At 43.3% G+C, this 15,546-nt stretch overlaps 1 protein-coding gene across 1 annotated transcript in view; it reads left to right on the forward strand.

The window, feature by feature from the left end:
* Window positions 1–15,546, forward strand: part of MYOZ1 (myozenin 1) — a 29,223-nt gene that overhangs the window by 2,997 nt on the left and 10,680 nt on the right. Inside the window, exons 2-3 of the mRNA XM_081191875.1 lie at window positions 4,615–4,697; window positions 10,393–10,574. Coding sequence (XP_081048001.1) covers window positions 4,622–4,697; window positions 10,393–10,574 — 258 coding nt within the window. The 5' untranslated portion in view covers window positions 4,615–4,621. The remainder of the gene's footprint in view (window positions 1–4,614; window positions 4,698–10,392; window positions 10,575–15,546) is intronic.

A 15,546-nucleotide genomic window follows, 5' to 3' on the forward strand; every position in this document is an offset into this window, starting at 1 on the left:
TGGCTTTCTCTAAATAGACCTCCTGTTCCCAAATAGGAGCAGTAGGGCAAGCAGAGGTTCTGATGATCAACGATTAACAAGAAACCAGTAGTTGTAACAAGTACATTTTTTTCTGCTATTAACAAAGGAATATTCTGTGCAGGAAAGAGATTACAAGCCAGCAATGAATTTAGAACTAAAACAGAATGGAACTGGGCATTATGATACAGAAACACTTGAAGAAGTAGTTGCAAATTAGAGAGTGGTATGGACATGAACAAATTTTGCGGGGGGGGGGGGCTCCCGACGAAATTGCTAAAATCTAAGAAGGCCCTGGAGGTCACACAAAAATTCCCACAGTGCCATTTCCTTGAATAAATTGGCAGCCCCCTATAGCTGCCTTGAAGTTGGGGGAGGGGGAGGGGGGTAGATCTAAATTATGGTTCTGCTGAGTCAAACCTAATTTGGCTCTTGGACAAGGAGAGAGAGATTAAAAATGTCTCTTAACAATTAAACTCACTGGGGACTCCTGGTCAAATCACCACCTTCTCTGTCTAATCTATGAGGCCACCACTTTCCTGAAGTTAAGCAGATCTAACCTCCTGGGAACCACATGTATGACACTTCAGGTTCCAATACAGAAGAATGGGTAAAATGCGAGTGTAAGAAAATGGCCGCTTACTCAGTCTCTGGGTAGGCAGCAGTTGCAGAATTCCCCCGGCCAGCTACAAAGGATGGTGGGATAATCCACCACCGCTAGATTTCAAATTGGCCATCAGGTAGCGAGAGGGCCCAGCTATAAAGGTCAGCTGCATCCAAGTTTCGGACCATATTCAGATCCGAGAAGGAATTTCCTGCAAACAAGATTGACTCTGTTTGGAGGTTTTGCCTTCCTGATAACAAATAGTCACAACTTTTGGCAGATAAGGCATTGAGTGGAATCCTTTAGTCTAATATTGGGTCGGTGAGAAGTGGTGCATCACCTCTAATGCAAACTGGAGCGATCGCAGGGTACTCCATTAGAGGGGTCTAGTGAGAACTCTGTCCAGAAGCCAAGCATGGGCCACCTATGTAGACCCATGTTTTGAGGAAGTCCCATAATCTCAGGCATGACCCCACTCAAACATCTGCCACCCACCTGGAGGCTGAAATTGGATTTGCACCCAATGGCTGAGCCAAAGCCTACCTACAACTATAATCAATAAAAGTTGGGGCCAATTTTAAAATCCCAGAATATTTTCTTGTTCGGTTTGTTACACATAAACATTGCCTAGGCCCTTGCTGCCTGGGTTGGGGGTCACTGTGAGTGGGTCCGCTATAGCGATGCAGGCAAAGAGCATTTCAATGGAAAACAAGCAGAATTACATTTGAGTAGAAAATATAGGATTGTGATGCCAACGCAGAAGTTTGAGAACTGTCAAAAACTGAGGCGTAACTAATATAGTCTTAATAGGGTACCCAAATGTGAGTGAGGTGATTATGAGGAATAGGCCTAGCCAAAAGAAGCTCTGTGTGCTGTTGTTTTTTAAATCAATGTAACAGAAAGGAAAGTGGACATATGCTGGACCTTTGCTATTGGGCTACTAAATGTGGAAGTTTATTGGTGCATTTTTTTTCTGGTGGGTGGCTTGTCATGTGTGCGGTGATGTTTCAGTGGGTGGTCCCTTTTGCCAAATCCTTGCTTCCATTTGCTTTCCCCTAAGCACAACCTAATGGGACGTGGGTAGCGCTGTGGTGTAAACTACTGAGCCTAGGGCTTGCTGATCAGAAGGTCGGCAGTTCGAATCCCCACGATGGAGTGAGCTCCTGTTGTTCGGTCCCCGCTCCTGCCAACCTAGCAGTTCGAAAGCATGTCAAAGTGCAAGTAGATAAATAGGTACTGCTCCGGCAGGAAGGTAAACGGCATTTCCGTGAGCTGCTCTGGTTCGCCAGAAGCGGCTTAGTCATGCTGGCCACATGATCCGGAAGCTGTCTGCGGACAAATGCCAGCTCCCTCAGCCTATAGAGCGAGATGAGTGCCGCAACCCCCGAGTCGTCCATAACTGGACCTAACGGTCAGGGGTACTTTACCTTTACCTTTCTAAGCACAACCTAATCATAAATTAACATGTTAGACATATACACACACCCATGCACTTTGCCACCCCAATATATATTTTCCCCTGGTAGCTCCACTTGTAAGGAGCAGATTTCACTCATTTCCCTCTTGTGTAACCTACATATATGGCTACGCATAGGCAGTCCAATGGAAGAATGGAAATCACTTAACTGTTGCAGAAGGGGCTAATCCTGTCCCATGTTCATCTTTATTTGTCTTGGCTAAGGGTATTTTGAGGGTAGGGAGGGCATATGTCTTACCAGCTGCCAACTGTACCTTTGACTGGGTATGTGGACAAAGTCTGCACTTTTTGTAATCGCTTACAAAATGTCACGCAATTCGCTGTTTTGTGCCCCCAAGCACAGTGAGCGAGATTCCTCGAGCGATCGCAGGATTACAGTGCTCTGCGTGGTGGTGGTGCTTTTTAAAATGAAAAATCTTTTTTTCCATAATGAATTCTGCTATTCTAGCTTCCCGTTATACAAGTAATCTCCTGGACATATGGCAAGTAGGGTGATTATTATTATTGTTATTGTTATTATTAAAGAAAACCTGTTAAAATTCCCAGAAAAGCTCCCCCCCTTTTTTGGGGGGGTGTTCCCAAAGAAAGCTAAACAACTTTGACCCCCAACTTTGTCTAGATTTCCACTTTGGGGGATATGGCAGCCCTAAAAATATGGTATGTAAACCAAAACCATGCTAGAATTTGTGGCTGGGATTCATGTTGAGAAACATACAGTCTGTCAAAGTTTTTGAAAACAATTATGAATTTTGTACATTTTTTTTTTACTATTTTTACAACAGACGTATCACATTTATGAAAGAGAACAAGGTGTAAAGTGGGATGGGTTCAATAACTTGAGAAAAATGAATGAAATAAGACAAGATCACAAATCACATCGTTATTGATAACTGAAACCAGAAATAAAAAAATTCCTTCCAGTAGCACCTTAAAGACCAACTAAGTTAGTTCTTGGTATGAGCTTTCGTGTGCATGCACACTTCTTCAGATACACAAAAATGCACGTGTATCTGAAGAAGTGTGCATGCACACGAAAGCTCATACCAAGAACTAACTTAGTTGGTCTTTAAGGTGCTACTGGAAGGAATTTTTTTATTTTGACTATGGCAGACCAACACGGCTACCTATCTGTAACTGAAACCAGAAAGAATAGAACATGGATAACTCAAGCAAGAAACACGCGGGGATACATATTGCAGACTAACCTGCATATCTGGAATACCTGAAACAGGCAGCAATTGTTAGTGGCAGAACTAATTTTTTTGCTCAAGCCAAATCTGCTCATTTACCAACATACATTTTCATGAGCACAATATAGATACTCTGATTGTTAAAAACAAAACAAAACACCTCAGAGAAAAGCACTATCAATAACAAACCTTATTCTGTTGCAACGTAGATGTGACCTTTAAAACAAAAAAGCAGCTATACTTTTAAGTAACAGATTTAAGAAATAAATCTGATAACATGTAAACTAATTATCAGATTATGTTTCTGCCATACAACATGTTGTATCTACATCTATTAAACATTGCTGAACAGAATACTAACAATATATCTGGAACATTTATATGGTCCAGTGTTAGCAGAGAATCTTCCTTAGCTTCTTCAGCCTAGAAATTAATAAGGAGGCTTCCTGGTCCTTTCTGTCCTCCTCAGGGACATGCCACATTATCAAATTATTTGTTTTGGTTTACTTTCCAAATCTGCAGCCTACACAGTTATCTTACTGAATAAAATCTCCTGCATAGCTTATTCATCACTCAATTTCATTTGTTGTTTTGCTACATCCTTCTGTATATTATCATAATTAACAAATATAGTTCTCTGTACTGAGGTGACTCGTCTGTAGACCAGAGATCTCAGGTGAACCTCAACGAACCTCAAACATACCCAGCAGCTGGGTACCAGGTCATGAAATTCCTGTTGGTGCTCATTATTATTATTATTATTATTATTATTATTATTATTATTAGCAGTAGTAGTAGTAGTCACCCATCTGACTGGGTTGTCCCAGCCACTCTGGGTGGCTCCTAACAAAATATTAAAAACACAATAATACACTAACCATTAAAAACTTCCCTGTGCAGAGCTGCCTTCAGATGTCTTCCAAAAGTATAGCTATTTATCTGTTTGATATCTGATGGGCGGGTGTCACTACTGGGAAAGCTCTCTGCCTGGTTCCCTGAAACTTCACTTCTCGCAGTTGGGGAACTGCCAGAAGTGATTGCTGAAATTGGCCAAAACTGCAAAATATGCAGCCAGAATGAAAAACAGGTCATGTGGCATCATTGTTCCTTAGGGTTTGCTGGGGCTAGGAAAGATTCCAGAAGCATCTGTGTGGACTGGCCCCTTTTGTCTTGAGAGAGGAAGTTGGTAGACACCTTTTCTATATATGCCAGAAGGGGGAAGGGATTAGCAAACGAAAGAAAACTCCATCGCGAAAGAGGCAACAGCTCTGTATTTAACCTAACACGAATGAGAAGTTCATTTACACTATTCTATTCTCGTACAGAAACAGCATGCCTCTTGCAGGAACCCCGGCTCCCAATAAGAAGAGAAAACCTACTAAACTCATTTTAGAACTAACCCAAGAAGGTAAGATATATGTGCACCTGAACGCAGACATAAAATCCTCTCTGAGCACTTCCTCCCTAGAGTATCTGTGGAGTGCCAAACAGAGAACAAGCATAGAAGCTTCTATGAAAATGAAGAGTCATGAGTGGTTAAGTTACGGCTTATGTAGAAGGACCACAACAGTCTCCTGCTTTCTAGAATATTTATAGAGCCAAAGGGCTCACCCCAAAGAGCCAAACTGTATGTGATGATGTTTAGTCACATGCAGTTGGTTTCAAGTTTTTTCTTTTTCTTTTACAAGATGGAACCCACAAGCAGAAGAATGGCACAGTGAGGGACACAATGACTACCCATATTTTCCCAGCTGAGGAGAAAATATGGATATTTATTGCGGTCTCTCACTATCACCGGTGTTAAGTCCTTAGATTTCAAGTAGCACTGCAGTGGCAAAGGTTATTTAGATATACACTGACCAGTGCCGGATTTACGTATAAGCTAAGCAAGCTATAGCTTAGGGCCCCACTTTCTTGGGCCCCCCAAAAAAGTTCACTATTAATATACGTCTTCTTAATTGTATTTCAGTTCAACAATAACTTTGATAAAATACATCTTTTGTTATGTGCAAATGGCTTTAGATACCTATTAGGTCCATAAATTACCATATAGCATATATTCAACACAAAAAACAGTGACAATTTGTTGTTGACAAAGGACATCTGGGCATATAAAGGGCCCCATTACCTTCAGTGGTTTAGGGCCTCATTAAACCTAAATCCAGCCCTGACACTGACATATGTGCCTCTCCTGCGCTACACATTGAAAACAGTATTATGCCATTTTAAACAGTCGTGTCTCACCACAAAGAATCCTGGGAACTGTAGTTGGTTAAGGGTTTTGAGAGTTGAAAGGAGACTCCTTATTTACCTCACAGAACCACAATTCCCAGAGTTCACTGGGAAGAGGGATTGAGTGTTAAGCCACTCTCGGGATTGCAACTCAGAGAACTCTAAAAAACTATAGCTCTGTAAGGGGAATAGTGGTCTCCTCACAACTCTCAGCATTGTTAACAAACTACAGTCCCCAGGATCCTTTGATGGCATCCATGACTGTTTAAAGTCATAATAGGTACAGTGGTACCTCGGGTTAAGAACTTAATTCATTTTGGAGATCCGTTCTTAACCTGAAACTGTTCTTAACCTGAAGCATCACTTTAGCTAATGGGGCCTCCCGCTGCCGCCACGCCGCTGCTGCGTGATTTATGTTCTCATCCTGAAGCAAAGTTCTTAACCTGAGGTACTATTTCTGGGTTAGCGGAGTCTGCAACCTGAAGCGTCTGTAACCCGAGGTACTACTGTACTGCGTTAGAGGTACAGTACAGACAGGGTGGTTAAGAGTCGGGAAAGAAGTTAATTGTTTAATTATCTTGCTTTGACTGGAAAACAGGCATGGCTTGATTCTGAATCTCTAGTTCTTTGACTTGTTGATGGGGGGTGCATAAATATACTTGCACAAGCAAGCCACACGAAGCTCTGATTCAGTATAGTAAATGAGTGGCAGCGCCTTGGCCGAAATGCTTCAGTATTGCTTGAAACCTTGTCGCATGGCCTCCAGCATGCTGTGCGCATAGTTTATCAGCACAGCAGCCATAGCAAGTGACTGCTGGGGTTGGGATATGAACAGCTGTGACCTAAGAACCATGAGGGATTGTTATGTACTGAGTTGAATAGGATCCAAACTGCAGCAGTCTGATTGGTCCTAGAACAATAGGATCCAAAATGCAGCCGTCTGATTGGTCCTAGAACAATAGGATTCAGAATGCAGCAGTCTGATTGGTCCTAGAACAATGCAGCAGTATGATTGGTTGGCAGGAACCACCCAATCCTGCTCCAGATAGAAGTGAATCCACAACCTGATTGGCTTACAGTAGAATTCTGGAATTAGTCAATCATGTGCAGCCCATTGTGCAAATAATGTATATAAAGCAGATACTGTGAGGGGACTTTCATTCATTCCTCCTCACCACTATGAGCTGAATAAAGAGCATGAAATCACTTTGCGACTCTGAGTATATTTCAGGGATGTTAACGGTGGCACAAGTTTTAGGACCAGGTGGCCCTCAAGTTTAGGGCCTCAAACATATGCAGAGCTCAGACCCTGCAACGTGAGCAAAATGGTGTTGCTCCGATTGTGTGGCGTATAACTGGGCTCATCCCAGCTCTGTACTGCGGAGACATCAACAAAACCACAGAGGTTCTGTTGTTACAGTTCTCATGGTGGATTCCTGCTGAGGAAGCAACAACTGAATCCATGAGAGGCGACCGGGTTTTCTGCCTTAGAAATGAAATGTTAACAGCCTCTTTTGTTTGTTTATGTTTGTATGTGGTTGGGAAAATTAAATAAAAATATTTCCTTTTAAAAAATGGCGAAGACCAAAAATTGGCTTCTGCTGGCTTCCTTGGTGTCAGGGCTAGTGCACATTCTAATGAGCATAATCTGCCAATTTCTGTTTGGATTAGGATGGAAATCATCAAAAGTAAAAAAAAAAACCCAGAGATACAGAGACTAAGAATTCTGCTGTCAGGTGTGCAAATGCCATGCCCATTTTCACTTGCCTGAGTCAAACATCTGTTCTGACAATGACCCATAGAGATCAGTCCTTTTGCTCTGTCTTTTGACACCCGATATCTGCTGTAAACTGTGGAAGTGGACATGGCGAGAGAGTTCAGATCTCCACTTCATAGAATAAGCAACTGAGGACAACAGGTTGGCATGAAGTAATTTTAGTTTGTAGGCTAGTGTTATTGCTTCTCAAAGGTACCGCCAACCCTGCTTGATGCCACCTGAGTGATATTGCCATTAACTGAGAAAGAACCATTTGTCTGCGGTAGCTAGTAGTGTGTAAAGATGGATAAAGTTGCAGGGTGAATGGAACAAAAAACCAAACGTGTTCAAAACTTAGTGGTGCTTGCTAAGCAGGACAGATAGAAGTAAACATGGTTAAGACTCTAAATGTCACTTCCGGGATAGCCAGAGGAAATGTCACATTGTATAGATACCTTCTTCCATTGTGGGGCCATCTCTGCTCTGCACATAATACCACCCATGACACAGCCCCTTCCCACCACCTCAAACTTATTGCTTAAGCTTGGCTGGTGATGGCTTCTTTGCTGCTGCTATTCCTCCTCCTCTCTAGCTCTCAGGTAAACTCACTCCCTTTCTACTTCTTTCTCCTGCAAAATTTTCTCAGCCTCATCCCCTTTATGACCTCCTTTGTCCCTTCCACACCCATTAATTCTGATAGCCTGGATCCAGAGGTCCCACCCTTGCTCTCTCTCATTCAACTGTTTGGTATTCCTGTCACTCCAGCTGTTCTGTGCCTGCCAGGGTCGCTCATCCCCTTGGCTCTGGGCTTCCCTGCTCTCTCCTGGCTTGGTCTATCCCTCGTCTTGACTCCTTGTGGTCCTCCACTTGCGCCCCAACCCCACTGCTTATGGAACACAGCCATGGTCACCATCCCCTGGTCTTCCACAGGGGGAAAACAACACACAGTTGCTGAGGAAATAGCAAATACAGTGGTGCCCCGCAAGACGAATGCCTCGCAAGACGAAAAACTCGCTAGACGAAAGGGTTTTCCGTTTTTGCGTTGCTTCGCTAGACGAATTTCCCTATGGGCTTGCTTCGCAAGACGAAAACGTCTTGCGCTTTTTTTAAAAAGCCGCTTGAAGAGGCGCAGTTGCGACGGACCGTGCTTCGCAAGATGAAAACATCGCAAGACGAAAAGACTCACGGAACGAATTCTTTTCGTCTTGCGAGGCACCACTGTAACAAAACTTTGACTGTTATTTCTTATTTCCCCCTTTGTTGGAAGATCATAACAACTGATATGATATGGCAACATGTGGCTTTTCTGGTCATACTTCTTACATGAAAGAAACATGACTAGAAAAGGTACCATTGTGTGCATTACATGTACTGTAACAAACTGTTTGCAAGAACACACAATTTGACGTCAATAATGTAGGGATTTTTACAGGGCAAGATTGAGGCTTTTTGTGTGTGTCTGTTTGGTGATTAGTAACAAGATGGTGGCCATTCAAGACCACTATTGGTTTCTCCATTTATTTACTTATTTCACTAATTTCCTTTAGCAATAATACTTGCAAGGTAGTCTACAAACCAAAATAACAATTCTACCAATAAAATAACAACAAAACTATAATTGAAGTCAAATTAATCAAAAGAAACATTCCCGCATAGTAATATATGCTTGAGTCAGGAGAAAACATGCACAAAAGTATTGTAAAATAGATGACATTGGTGTTATTTTTCTAGAAAAAGAGGTGTTGAAACTCACAATGAACACTTCCCTCATTCTCTCAGAATGGCAATGGTGCCCACCTGACAGATGCCAGAACTGAGTTCTGGAGAGTTCCAGCTAAAAAAAGTCATTAATAACGTATTCAGAATCTATTTAAAAGCAACGAGAGTTCCCACAGAAGGGGATTCAACCATAGCAGAGCTGCTCCTGAAAAATCCTTGCCCCTGTGTCCATTCATCTAATCTTTGCTAATAATGGGTCAGAGAGCAAGGCCTCAGCAGCTGATTTTAATGGCTGAAGTAAGTTTGTGTTTGCAGAGGAGACACAAATAATCTTTGAAAGGTTAAAACCAGCACTGAAATGACTCGTTGTTAACCAGCATAGTTGTGGTACAGAGTCAATAACTGCCTTGTTCATCTCAGCAAGTTGGAGGGCCAGAGTTTGAACCAACTGCGCTCTCCGAACTGTCTTTAAAAGCAGCTCCACTTGGAAAGCATAATTGTAGCCCAGTCTAGATGTGACCTGTGCACTGTGGAGACTGGTCCATTTGGGTGAATGGGGGCACTGCTCCATCAGTCTTGCCCTCAGCCAACTGTTACCTGTTTCTTCCAACCACTCCAAGGGATAGCACTGCCTGTCTGCTTCCTGCTCCTCCTCAGTCTCAGTACTACCTTTATGTAACTCAACAAGGAGGAATAAGGTGACTAAATCTTGACTGTCATTGGCTCTGGTTCCACCTACTGCAGATTTATTTAAAAGGCTGTGGGGATCATACCCTGTTAGAAACAACACAGGTTAGGGCAACAACGCAGTTGGTAGGCCGCAAACCTTCAAGCAGTCTCCTCAGGAAGTGAACGCTTGAAACCTAACTGGGCAGTATACCATATACACTCATGATACAGGTGAAATCAAAGTCAGAGTGGACTCGAATGATTTTTATCTGCAAAAAGTATCGAAAACCTGTCACAACAGGCCACTGATAGCTCCATCAGCTGCTCCCTTGGGCTTGGCTGTGATAAAACCTTCACCACTCTGAAAAAGGTCAGCTGTTTGGCACTGTGCAAATGTATGTTCCCAAGCCTACATTTTGCCAATATAATGGGAATGGAATCAATTACACAATATTTACAGAAAGTAAAGAAGGGGGCTTACCCCCCACCAGCACATGTAGATTCTCTCTTACAATCCTACCACCAAGGTCATTTAAGTTCTTCTTACCTATTATTAAATTATCAAGGGCCCATAATTTCCCTTCAGAGAAGGCCAGTTCCACCAGTCATACTTTATAGGCTTTTTGTTTTTTAACTGCTCTGGTTGCACTGGTTTGGAGGAATGAAGAAAGAGGTCAAAATGTAGGTTTCTTGTAGTTGTAACATTGTCCTTGTTGTACACCTTCAGTCATGCCACAAGAAGGGTCCAAGCTGAACCTGGGGAAGAAGATCAGCATCCCCAGGGATGTGATGCTAGAAGAACTCTCTCTCCTCACCAACAAGGGATCCAAGATGTTCAAACTTCGTCAACTAAGGGTAGAGAAATTCATATATGAGAACAACCCAGATGTGTTCACCGACAATTCTGTGGTAAGTATAGAAAAGTATAGAAATGTGTGGTCAATTGCATTTGTCCATGGTGATCATAGACGAAAAAGGATACCTAGATGGTTGCATGCTGTCAAAAGTGCCCAGAGGCAGGACCGGCTGTGGTTCTTGGTGAAATTTGTTTTTGTGCCTATATAAAAGCTGGCCCTAATACAAGTACTGATCTTCAAATTAGGTGTATACCTCCATACAAATGCATGGTAGTTAATAATAACTCTTTTATTTTGGCAGCACTGCTGCTGAATGGTTGGATATATTTGGGAGGGGGCATTTGAAATCAATTGGGAAGCCAGATCAGGCCCACAGCTCACCAGAGTGGTTTTGGGTTAGTAGGTTGGGTTGAGATATAAGACATCCAAATTCAAATTCCTGCCGTCAAGCTCATTTGAACAGACTCAAGCTGGTCAGTCCCTTTCATCCGAGCCTATTGTACCTGATCTTTTGAGGATAAAATGGAACAAGGACCCCTTGTCTAGAGGATGAGGCAGAAAAGCAGGTCACCTTACTATCTCCCTCGTATATTAATGTTCCAATAATATTGTTTCACCTACTTCTACAAATTGTTTGAAGTTCCAGCGGCAGTCGCTACAGGAGCTATTTCCTTGTGAGGAGAAAGTTCTGGAGAGGTGTGGCATTTTTTTGGTGATATATGTTTGTTTATAAATATACAAATTGTGCAGAGAGATCTGACAACTCTGTTCCCACATGGGAGTCTAAAACAGAGCAAGGGACCCAAAAGCAAATATAATCTACCTGCTGTCCTGCCCCTGCTAAGAACAGACCCAGATTGCTGCCTGTAGCTGAACTACAAATGATTCCCCTTGCTCTCAGGCAAGATGCATAGAGCCTAAGGCTAGGCAAGTTATTTTAGCACCTGAGGCAGAAAATCCTTCTCCTTGGGAGTAGAAATACAACAAAAGGATCAACTGACTCTCAAAATTAGTTGCCCCACTCTGCCAAATGTTAGGGCTGGCACTGCAACTGCAGAGGATGATTATCGTCCAGAAGCAAGAAAGCCACATCAGTTAAGAACAACAAGAGGGAAAATTTACATCATACATATATATTTTATTAGACATTGTTAATATACGTGATGCTATAAAATATTGCTTTTATTCTTGAATTTGACTCACTTGTTTGAAGTTGCTTTTCGAAGCGTACAAAGAGAAGCACATAGGTTATAATTAAGCAAATGACCCTTCCTACTATTTTAAATATAGTCGAAATAGTTTAATAGACCAGGGGTCTGTTTTTCAACCCAAAGGGCTGTAATTCCTCGTGGGGAGCCTTCCAGGGGCTGCATGCCAGGGGGAAATCCAAAGCATGTCCTGGATTCACATGTTGCCCTATTCTTCATAGTGTGATATCTCATTATATTTCCGAGACCCTCCCTAAGTTTTGCAGTCAAACTAAGGAAGCAAGAGATAGTGGCAGGCAGAGGCAGAGCTTCGCTGCTGCTTCTCAGGCCACTGAATTCCATGTGGCAAGCAAAGAAGGTCCTAGTCTTTCCTCCATATCTAAGTGCTGGGCCTTGGACAAGGGCAGCTTTTCCAAGCCACGTGCCGACCAATAATTGCTGGCCTGCCCACAAGCCAGTGGTGTAGTGTGCAGGGGCTCAGGGGCAATTGCCTTGTGTGCAACATTGTTAGGGGCGCAAAATGTCAACACGCGGTGCTGCCTCAAAACAGCTGTGCGCTTCCGTTGCTGGACTCTGTTGTAAACAGCTTCTCCATGCGAACCAGGAAGTGGCCTTTCCAGACAACAGAACGACTCTCCTCTGCGGCTGCAATCTCCTGGGTGACACAGATGCTGTTAGGCAGTTGAATGCACATGCAAGCCCTGTCCATTTCCTTCCCTCCCATCCCCCCTCCGCACCTGCAAGGCCCCGGATGCTGGCAACCCACACTATGCTACAGACTGCCCTGGGACTCCCACAGGGCTTATGGGTCCAGGACAGTGCCAGAGGCTGGGGTTCCTAATTCAGGATCCCCAGCACCATGCAGACACCATTAGCGGTGCATGTAGGTCGTAGACATGATCACTGATTGGCTTTATTTTCAATGGCTTTTTTAAAAGCAATATTGGGGTGCATACCCTCCAACATTTCCCCAATAAAAATAGGTACATTCTATTTAATAGTAATAATAGTAATAATAATAATACCCCCGTCCATACAACTGGGTTGCCCCAGCTTCTCTGGGTGGCTTCCAATATATATAAAAACATAATAAAACATCAGACATTAAAAAACTTCACAATACAGGGCTGCCTTCAGATGTCTTCTAAAGGCTGAATAGTTACTTATCTCCTTGGCTCGGGGGTCACATAACTCCATACCCTCCCACATTTCTCCAATGAAAATAGAGATGTCCTACCATAGCTTTCCAATATTTCTCCAATGAAAATAGGAACATTCTAAGGAAAAGCAGGACTTTCTGGGATCAAATCAGAAACCGGGGCAGCTTCTGTAAAGACTGTCCTTGGAAAATAGGGACACTTGGAGGGTGTGGGGAAGGGTTCAGGGTTCAGGGTTCAGAATCTTAGGTGGCCTCTCACTTCTGACATAGGAGATGTAGGTAGCAATTCTGTCCCAATGAGCATAGGGAGATTTACTTCTAAATAAACATGTGCAGAATTGCAACAAAACACCTCACAGGTATTATTTTAACTTTTTATAGAAATATTACCTGCACAGGTAAGCGCAGGGTTGCTTACCATCAGCAGTATCACAGATTCCAGCCGTTAGCGACCCGTGACATGCAAAAAAACCCCAGATCCTTGCAGCATTCAGTGCTTGTCATGGATACATTGGAGTTTTCATTACATTGCCAGCAACTGTGAATAGTGGTTTGAGTACTGGAGAAATGTAGTTCCCAAACAATCTGGCAGGCTATTTGAGGAAAGGCGTTTGACTCCCTTATAACAACTGACTAATTACAGAGGATTTCAGCTTCCACGTACAACACAACATGGATTTGGAGAGGTCTTAACTTCCCCCGTTTCAAACTAAAGGCTCCTTTCTACGCGGGCTGAGGACAGTGACTGAAGGCGAGTGACTGTAACTCCAGACGTGTTGTTAATAACATAGACTGTAAGCATTTTGGGAAGCTCTTCATCAGGGAGGTGGAAATAGAAACACACATGGTGGTCTCAATCATTCCCTTTAGGGCACGCTGAAAAGAGCTTCATGGCATCTCCCCATCTCAGCAGGCCTCCTCCCCCAGTGACGTCAGGACCTTGAGATGCCTAGCAGTTCCATCTCCCTGAGGTGGATCGTTTTTCATTGCCTAGTTCTCCTGAAGCACATATAGAAACGCTGGAACTAAAGACAGCCCAAGTGCCGTGCGGCATCAGGAAAGTTGCCGCTATTGGGACTTCCATGTGAGGCAGCTGAAGGGCACACAAGTGGAGTTCTCTCTCGTTGAAACAGAAGGCTTGGCCTGCACCAAACTTGAAGGTGCCCTCTGGGTAGCCAGGCTATTTGGTGACTAACTCAAGCCACTTTGGGCAAATGTCCAAAGGTCATCATGCCAGTCTTTAGTGTGCAGTAGACATGCAGCTCCAGTGGCTTGGGGTCATTTTGATCCTATATTAAACTGGCATTGAAAGTAACAACAAAAACAAAAGTGAAATGTATGAAAATGCCATTTCCTGATGTCTGAAGCAGCTGCTTTTTACATGAGCTGCACCACACTTGATCCTGTGTCCCACTGCAATGAGCACTGTACTCATGGGGTGATTAATACCTCACAGAACAGGAATGAGCCATACCACATTGTCACTTTGCCAGGACAAACATTTTTCTAATGCCCCCGCCAAACCGTTGCCCTCCCCATCTCTTCTACCTTTGTGTATGTGTGTGTGTGTGTGTGTGTGTAAATAGAATGTGCACACATCTACCTTCTCACTTGTCTTCTTCACTAGCTATCTCATATCTCATCTCTACCATTCCATCATTCACCAGCCTCCCAAGCTTGCAGAAATATAGTTGTTTTGCACATATATTGTTTTGTGTGTGTATTGCATACATTTCTCCCCTTGGTTTCATGTTCTGTGGATGGAAGTACTCATTTGCTCATTTCCATACCATTTGCCTGTATTCAAGATATTATGAAGGGGGGAAACCTTTCAAGATTCATCAGTACCTCTTATTACTATACCCAGATATTTATTAATGGGGTCACCAATTGCACTGCCACTATTAACCCCAAGAACTGACTTTTTGGCTTTCAAAGAAAGAACACTTTAAATGGGGTTTCTGTTCACCTGTCTGTTCAAGAATTAGAACCAGGTATATTGTTGGATTGTTGGGGGAATGAGAACTCTGTGTAAGATGATGAACGGTGTGGAAAGAAGAAATAGGTAACATTTCCCCTTGCTAGAACTCAAGAGCCCCTTTCAGCCACTTCATATTGTTGTTGTTGTTTAGTCGTGTCCGACTCTTCATGACCCCATGGACCAAAGCACGCCAGGCACTCCTGTCTTCCACTGCCTCCCGCAGTTTGGTCAAACTCATGCTAGTAGCTTCGAGAACACTGTCCAACCATCTCATCCTCTGTCGTCCCCTTCTCCTTGTGCCCTCCATCTTTCCCAACATCAGGGTCTTTTCCAGGGAGTCTTCTCTTCTCATGAGGTGGCCAAAGTATTGGAGCCTCAGCTTCAGGATCTGTCCTTCCAGTGAGCACTCAGGGCTGATTTTCTTCAGAATGGAGAGGTTTGATCTTCTTGCAGTCCATGGGACTCTCAAGAGTCTCCTCTAGCTCCATAATTCAAAAGCATCAATTCTTCGCCGACCAGCCTTCTTTATGTTCCAGCTTTCACTTCCGTAGATCACTACTGGGAAAACCATAGCTCTAAGTATACGGACCTTTGTTAGGGTTAAATAAACATGCAAGGGGCAGCCTTGGGGACCAGCACATTGTCTGCACCTGCATCACTCTCCCCTTAACTCTCT

This window comes from Podarcis bocagei, assembly GCF_964188305.1.
Source record: "Podarcis bocagei genome assembly, chromosome: 4".
Taxonomy (NCBI): domain Eukaryota; kingdom Metazoa; phylum Chordata; class Lepidosauria; order Squamata; family Lacertidae; genus Podarcis; species Podarcis bocagei.